Here is an 8,948-nt window from a genome sequence, read left to right as displayed (position 1 = left end):
ACTATGACCAATGACAGCTCCTACAGCTTTTCTGGAAATTACATCCTTTGAGACTTGAAGGCTTTCCCTAACTCCTGGTTGTTAGTAATGATACAAATGCCCTTGGGGATCTGATAAGCCTTGAGCTTGTATTGTCACACATTCTTATTTCAGAATAGTTCAAGCTCCCTGGTGCACCATTGTGTGAGAATAGAATACGAGATAGCCGAAAAGAATTTTATATAATAACTGGATTGGATTAGAAATTGTTTTATTGACAGCATATGTATGTGAGGGAAGAAGAACATTTGTAACAACTTGTTGCTAACATAGCAAACACATATATAAATATTTACATATATTTATAATGTGCATAATAAATACACACATTTACCAAGGTTCATCAAAGTCAGTTATGTCAATCAAGGTAGCTTATTGGGCTATAGTAATATATTGGAAACATACTACCTCTAAGTGGGGAATATGGGGAAGCCGGAAAGAGAAGCAGGAGGAGGAGTCCTAAAGCCTGGAGGCGGCCGGAATTTTTGCCCACAGGTGCCATTGTCACAGGACCACAGCTCCAAGGTTGTGCAACACCTTTAATAAACACTTCCTGAAAGCAGACAAGAATGAACCTGGGAGTTTCATTCTGTCTCACTTGAGCGGAGGCTGGGAGAGACCGAGCAGTGCTCTCAGAGTGTGAAGGACAGGTGCTGCGCCCCTGAGCTCCCCCAGTATGTGGCTGGGGCTTCTTCTGACCACCACTTTCCTCCTTTCTCCAGTTCCAGGTAAGTGTCTGATTCCTTTTCAGGTTCTGGTAAATATGTCAGTGAACTGCTTGCTTTTCATCGTCTCTCAATAGTTTTATTTATTTATTTTTAAGCCAATTTTACTAACCAGTTGGGCTGGTTTGGATCTGTTGTTTTGGGGGGAGTGTGACTGATATAAACTCTCCACGTAAAGGAGAGGCAAGGAGACGCCTTGAATCGATATGTCTGATCTGAGAATACATAGAAATCAAAGGGGAAACTTCATATAATTTAATTTAAATAGTAAATATGATCTTCGAGTCAAAACGTGAAATTCCTCAAATCCCACCTTATCATTTTTAAAGCAGTAGAGATGCAGTGGATTTGACTAGCTATTGGTGCAGAAGGCTCTCAGAAGTATCTGCTGTTATTATCCGGACCAGTTTGGCTGGTCTTATTCCTTTTGGGTGTACATTTTTTTGTTTTATCCTTCCATAACTGGTGATAATAAATATGTCGGTTAGAAATAAATAATTGACTGATTCGATAATTATAAAGCATTGTGCTATTACTTGGTTAAAACAATTGTGCTGCTAAGCTTAAGCTGATAATTTACTTCCATTTTGAATTTAAGAATTCAAACAAGAGGAATTTTACTTTTCAATAATAAATCAATTCTAGCATATCTCTCCATTTCTGAAAAATCTACCAATTAGATTTTGGTTAGATTAGATTGGGCAACATTTTCTTAGTTTATTTCTATTTCTAGAGCTTAGTTAAGTCACCACATCAGCTTCAGTGCCTGGGAATAACAAACCTTCTCTTTGGTTTTAGAATGCTTGCTGGGACTCAGTAATGGGAGCAGATTATCAACAAGTACAAGGCTAGGGAGGGAAAGATTCTCCTCACCCTTGCACTCACTCAACACTTTGTGGGTAAAAGTGATTTTCCCCACTCCTGGTTCCTGATTTGTTTTCCAGACTTATGAAATGTTTACTTAAGATCAATTAAATATAGAACTGTACTAGGCATTTAAGTTATTGACTCAAAATTTCCGCTTTGTGAGTCAAACTTAATAGAAATCTTCTTTCCTTACATTCTCCAAAAGTGTTATCCCTAAAAATTCTTTGGGATCCTTTACTTAGTTGGAATATAAGAGTTGTTTGGGACTGCTTTATCCAACAGCATAAAGATCAAGCAGGCTCTATTAACAAAATCACATAGATAACCCTGGAGTCCACCCACGTGACAGCTTTTTCAGTAAAATTAGGCTTTAAGGGGGCACCTGGGTGGCTCAGTCTGTTAAGTGTCTGCCTTTGGCTCAGATCATGATCCCAGCATTCTGCATGGGGCTCCTTGCTTGGTGGGGAGACTATTCCTCCTTTTCCCCCTCCCCTTGCTTGTGCTCTTTTGTGCTCTCTCTCTCTGTCAAATAAATAAATAAAATCTTGGGAAAAAAAGAGTATATGAGCTGATTTCCCCCTCTCTTTGCATTCACAACATGGCACCAAGAGGCATCTTCCTTAGAAATCATGCCTCAAGCTGTAGATCTTCAAGGGCTTAGTGGTGGGAACAGAGGTTCTGCAGTGTCTTTTGTGAGAATAGGGGTTCATATAGGCAATTATCCCTTATCTTCCACCTTGAACAGAGAGTCACCCCACTCTCTACCTTCCATCTTGTATTTTCAACTATCTTCTTGGTATTATTCTCGTTGATATTATTACCACATGGATTTATTTCCCATTCAGAATGTAAAAAAATAAAGGAATTTGCATTTCTCTTCCTTTTTGTTTATCTGCCCCCATCATCCAAAGAAAATAATATGCAATCAGATCATGACTTGTGCTCAGTTTCTGTATACATGAAATGAAAGAGTGAAACATAAGTAGGTCAGCTGTTTGTATGTCCTTCACAATCCCCTGAGAGAAATAATTAATAGGATTTCATCATAGGAAAAAAAAAAACAAAACCCCAAATAGTTAAAGGGAAGTGACAGTTGTTTAAGGGAGAATATAAGGTAAATGACAAGAGAGAAAGGTCTTCAAGATATTCCAGCAGGATATCTAGGGGATATAGTACTTTTTGAAATTATTTTGTTTCAAATTAGCCATCCTTTCTTGTCTTTATAAGGTGACTAGATGACCCTTAGAAGTATTTATAATTTAATCTTATTAGCCAAAATGATAGACTTAATAGGGATGTGTTTTCCCTCAATGTTTGCACTCACTTTTACAACACTAAATTTAAAAGTACCAGATAGTTTGAGGGGGGTACAGAGAAGCCCAGATCTGAGGTCAATATTGAATAAACTCTGATCCAGGTCTGAATGTCATGTGTTTAGTCTGGAAAGACACTCTCTAAAGAGTTTGGAACAGATTTGAACAAAAATGAAAATGTCAATATTATGCATTATAGCTAAACTCCAAAACTGCCCCAAACTTATTAAAAAATAAAGTAGCAACCCACACCAGGGCCTGTTGTATTAATCTTGTCCATGCGTTTTAACTTTTTAAAAACTAAAAAACAGTAAAATAATTATCTAACCCAAGCCAAAATAATAGTTTTATTTTTCTTGATCTAGTTTTTCTTGTCAGAAGTAATCCAACATGCGAGTTCTGTGGGAGAGAGAAAGCAAGTATTAACATGAATTAGTAGAAACATATTGTGTTACATCTCAGATTTGTTTAATCCCTGGATGGCAGTTAGTTGTGTTTATTCCACAGGCTTCAAGATAATTAGCCTGGTGTTATTCAGCTGGGAGGAGGCTGTCTCATTTCCATCAACCTTAAGGATGAATGAGCCAAACAATATTTAGGTCTGTCCATTTTTCTAACGGCTGTCTAATTTGTTATAATTCAAGTCTTGTTCTTTCATGGGCTTTCTTGGTTTCATAAAAATTGGAGCCATTAAAAGAAATTCTATCTGTTTCTCTTAGACAATGTACTCTGTTGCAAGAGTTTGAGAAGAGCTGAAGGTCTGTTGGTTTCAACTGAAGAAAAGGAGAGGTTCCCAGAGGCTTTTAAAAAAAATACTCTGGTTCATTTGTTGATTAATTTTGTTTGTCATTGGGAAGTGCTCAGCATCAAAGAGTTGGGAATAAATTTCTCCACAATTTACATACTTGGCTCCTTATTTAAGTCAATTCATAATTTCTGATTTCATAAAACATTAAGATTTAGATACTAACTAGAATCATGGAGATGAGTGTGTATATATATAATTATTATTATGTTATATTATGTTAGTCAATATGTACTTCATTAGATGAGTTGCATATTAAGAAAACCTGCAGTGGGGAGATTCAAATTAAAACCACATTGAGATATCACCTTACACCAGTTAGAATGGCCAAAATTACAAAACACGAAACAACATGTGTTGGAGAGGATGTGGAGAAAGGGGAACCCTCTTGCACTGTTGGTGGGAATGCAAGTTGGTGCAGCCTTTTTGGAGAACAGTGTGGAGATTCCTCAAGAAATTAAAAATAGGACTTCCCTATGACCTTGCCATTGCACTCCTGGGTATTTACCCCAAAGATACAGATGTCGTGAAAAGAAGGGCCATCTGTACCCCAATGTTTATAGCAGCAATGGCCACAGTCGCCAAACTATGAAAAGAACCAAGATGCCCTTCAACAGATGAATGGATAAGGAAGATGTGGTCCATATACACTATGGAGGATTATGTCTCCATCAGAAAGGATGAATACCCAACTTTTGTAGCAACATGGACGGGACTGGAAAAGATTATGCTGAGTGAAATAAGTCAAGCAGAGAGAGTCAATTATCATATGGTTTTACTTATCTGTGGAGCATAACAAATATCATGGAGGACAAGAGGTGTTAGAGAGGAGAAGGGAGTTGGGGTAAATTGGAAGGGGAGGTGAATCATGAGAGAATATGGACTCTGAAAAACAATCTGAGGGGTTTGAAGTGGCGGGGGGGTGAGAGGTTGGGGTACCAGGTGGTGGGTATTCTAGAGGGCACGGATTGCATGGAGCACTGGGTGTGGTGAAAAATAATGAATACTGTTTTTCTGAAAATAAATAAATCAATTAAAAAAAAGAAAAGAAAAGAAAACCTGCAGTGGTTGGATTGGCCTCTTTCCCTCACCACTTCTAAATGGGAAAATTGTGTGGGTTATCATTTTCTGCTTTTATAAAAGAATCAATTATGATTAGCTATTATTTTATGACCTCAGGGTAACTTGGACTAATATTTACTCTCAGAATAGTGTGTGTATTGGATGAAACCACTTTTTATATAGGACTTTTAGAAGAGTTACTCTGGTTGCAACATTGGTGAATATATGGCTTTATGAACTCTATATTAATGGGACTAATTGCATTGATTGGACACAATACACTAGACAGCATGTGGTTGCCTTATGGTATGCTTGTTTGGTACTATGGGTTTACAAGAAGCTCCAGGGAATTGTGTCAACACCATCAGTTCATTTCTGGCAAGAGTAATTTTCTTACCTTGTGACATCTTATTATTTTGAAATAAGTATAATAATTATAAACATTTCAACTCGATGTTAATAAAATGATTGATAATATAACTCTAGATTTTTGAATTTGTTATAATTTTTTATAAAACAATGTTATTATTTTCCTTTACCAACAACTAATTAAATAGAAAGAAAAATGCCCAGTGATTATCTCTTTAACAACAAGAAGTCATTGAGGTAACTTATGTACTTTTTGAAGTCTTGACTATGTAATAAGACTTATTTTATCACACCCACTTAAAAATTTATCCAAATGATCATCACTTCTTCAAAAAGATTATGAGGAATTCTGTATTTATTTGCATAAAATCATAGACTGCTTGAACTGTTCTTAAAGATCATTTAATCTGCTGTGTCTGTTCAAACAGTTAATAAATTAGAACCAAAGCCAAGTTTTAAGTATTCTAGGGTTGAATCCATGGTTTTAAGGTGTTTTGAAATGTTTTAAGAGTAAATCTTGAGACACATGCATACACACACACACACACACACACACACACACACACACAAGAATATTACTCAGTCATCAAAAAGAATGAAATCTTGCCCTTTGCAACCATATAGATGGAACTAGAGGGCATTATGCTTAGTGAAGTAAGTCAATCAGAGAAAGAAAAATATATGATTGCACTCATATGTGAAATTTAAGAAACAAAACATGAACATAGGGAAAGGAAAGGAAAAATAAGATGAAAACAGAGAGGGAGACAAATGATAAAAAAATTATTTATTTGATAGAGAAGAAGCAGGTGCCCACCAAGCAGGGATCCTGATGTGGGGCTCAATCCCAGGACCCTAAGATCATGATGTGAGTCAGAAGGCAGATGCCTAACCGGCTGTGCCAACCAGGCATCACTACCACAGAAAACTCTTATTATAGGAAACAAACTGAGGGTTGCAGAAGGGCAGGTGGGTGGTGGGATGGGGTAGAGGGTGATGGCCATTAAGGAGGATACTTGAGGAATGAGCACTGGGTATTATATGCAACAGATGAATCACTAAATTCTATCTCTGAAACTAATAATACATTGTATGTTAATTAAATTGAATTTAAATGTTAAAAAAAAAGTAAATATTGAGCCAGTGAAAGAGAAATCATTCCATCCCTTTAATTGTTCATTTTTGACCCAATGAGTTTTTAGCTCATTACTTTTCCTGTTCTTCGAAGTTAGAAGTAAATAGCTCTTGAGAGGTCAAGTGCATTTAGCCATCCTAAAATGATAAGAAAAAAATTGACATAACTACAATTTTTTTAAAAGATTCTGCTTTAGTTTTTAAAATAAATATTCTCTGGAGCATAATTGGGATAAATGTGCAAGTCATTTAAGATGACTAACAAAAGAAATACTCACTTGTATTTGTGAAAAGATCAACAATAATAGCAAATTTATATTACTATAAAATTTAGGGCTGAGTAATTTAATGAGCTGGGATTATCTTTAGAGAGCACGCTAGTCAAAAGACAGAACTAAAGCCTTTCCAGTCCGTAGTGTTAGTCAATTGCGAGACTGGGGCCACAGTTTAGTTCCTACTGCATCTATATTCTGGGTAGACCAGTAGCCCCTTGAAAAACCAAAGAACTGGCTTATTGACATTTCCTTATCCATTACTCTACCCAGAGCAAGGACTGATCAAGTGAACAAATAAAAGAGAAAATAGAAAATTAAGTGTTAGCATTGGGAAAACTCTGAATTCCTCTGAAAAATAGCTTGTGGAGGGGCACCTATGTGGCTCAGTTGGTTAAACCTCTGATTTTTTATTTTGGCTCAGAACATGATCTCAGGGTCTTGAGATGGAGCCCCAAGTTGTCTTGTGCTGAGCATTGAATCTGCTTGGGATTCTCTCTCCTCCTCTTCTTCTGCCCCTCCTTGCTTGCTCGTGTGTGCCTGCATGCTCTCTCTCTCTCTCTCTCTCTCTCAAAAAATAAAATTAAAAAAAATAATAACTTGTAACAACAATTCAAAATATAGAAGAAGGTTGGATGAGATAACTATTCAGTTCTCTTTCAATATGACTGCAGGCTCAAAAATTTTCCTTCCAGACCAGTAAAATTGTTTTAAATTTTACTTATCTAATTTTCATTTTTTCATGCTTTGTATGCAAAAATGAAAGTTTATCTGTATTACAAAAGCCAAGCATTCTATGGAGCTTATATTGGAGCTTTTCTTACTGTCTTAGTTTCATTCATTACAATTGGAAAATGGCATGCATTAGTTATTTCATTCAGAAATGGCATGCATTAGTTATTTCATTTTTGTAACAATGTAGTTTTCAGAGTACTTCTACACAATTATGCCAACACTGATTAGTATCTTAGAAGATTAGTTTGGCTTTTGCCTTGCTGTACTAGCTTTTTGCCTGTACTCTTTGCTATATTCCTGTATAGAGGATTCAAGGTAGCAAATAGAGATGAAAAAAATCCCAAAGAAATATTTTTACCAAATAGAGAAACACTTTTAGCGGGGAAATAGGTTCAAGATTTGAAAGGTAGTATGGACTTCTGATTTTGTCTATCTCTAAACTTAAATAATTCTCTGACGTAACTCGGTTAAACCTCTCTATATAACATTATCCATCAGAAATGCAATAAGGCTGATTATTTCCAACCATCTTGTTTATTTGTTCTGCTCTGCTAAATCTTCTCTTACTTTCTTCCCCCTCAGTAAATGCTATCAAGGAACTCCCTGGAGTAAAGAACTATGAAGTAGTTTATCCCAGAAGACTCCATTCAGTACATAAAAGAGAAGTCAAGGAGGCAGAGCAACAGGTACAGCTTTTGACTTAATGAAGAATCTTGAAAAAACATACATACATATTTTACATATGCTATACACATAGATATATAACTATAACATATATATATATTTAATTATATACATTTATTTGCATTTGTTGTTTAACCTTATTTTTATTAATCTTCACAATAACACAGTATTCTATTATCAGTCTCATTTTGAAGATTAGGATTCTGACAACTGAAATAAACTGCCCATGGTCACACAAAAAGTAAACTTTAATACTTTTATGGTAATTTGTGACTCTTCCAAAGAGATTAGATACAACTTATTTTATCTATTATTGATTGATCATCTATGTGTCTATGTACACACATACAAACAAAACCATAAGTATTAAAGTAGAAAACAAAATATTGTAGATGAAAATTAAGCTAGAATGAATTACTAGGGTTAAACATAAAATTTACCTTTGTCTTTTCTAAAGAGAAATTTATTAAAATTTGTATGGTTCTTATTACTTAATGAAAGAACACGTTCTTAATCAAATGATAAAAGCTAAAACACAGTGATTCATTCAGCAATTTTCTAAATACCTGCACCCAGAAGTTTTCTGCTGAGAGCCAGGAAAAATATAGATAAATGAGACATAGATAATAACTTGAAGAAATATTTTGAGATGCCACTCCCTGGGAGTACATACCCCCCACCACTGGGTAAGGTTCCTAAAAGATGATTTCTTCTAAAGCAAACATTTATAATAGCAGAACCCATAGTAGACCCTGTTTATCAAAACATTTCTTCCAACAAAATGTTTCTGTTAAATTTGAATGGGATCTTTATTCATTGGATTCCTTATCAGTATGGTCCCTTTAAATGTTTTCCAGTATTCTCTTAAAAATATCAATATCACTTATGGTTTGTCTCCCTCCCAATCCCATCTGAGGGTTGCTGGGGGGAGCGGGTTTGGGAG

The 8,948-nt window shown here is 35.6% G+C and overlaps 1 protein-coding gene across 4 annotated transcripts in view; it reads left to right on the top strand.

Moving 5' to 3' along the window:
- Positions 1-542: 542 nt before the first annotated feature.
- The window catches only part of ADAM28 (ADAM metallopeptidase domain 28), a 65,831-nt gene continuing 57,425 nt past the window's right edge, over positions 543-8,948 (top strand). For 2 of the 4 annotated variants that reach the window (XM_082727433.1, XM_082727432.1), the window contains exon 1: positions 543-767. Coding sequence is in view for 2 of the 4 variants with exons in the window: in XM_082727431.1 (XP_082583557.1) it covers positions 716-767; positions 7,904-8,007 (156 nt within the window). In the remaining 2 variants the exon portion in view is untranslated. Of the gene's footprint in view, positions 768-7,903; positions 8,008-8,948 lie in introns of all 4 variants that reach the window. The other 2 variants (XM_082727431.1, XM_082727430.1) reach the window with 2 other exon arrangements.

This window comes from Mustela nivalis, assembly GCF_964662115.1.
Source record: "Mustela nivalis genome assembly, chromosome: 4".
Lineage (NCBI taxonomy): Eukaryota > Metazoa > Chordata > Mammalia > Carnivora > Mustelidae > Mustela > Mustela nivalis.
Note: the sequence above shows the minus strand (reverse complement) of the source record. Positions and strands in the feature narration are given on the sequence as shown.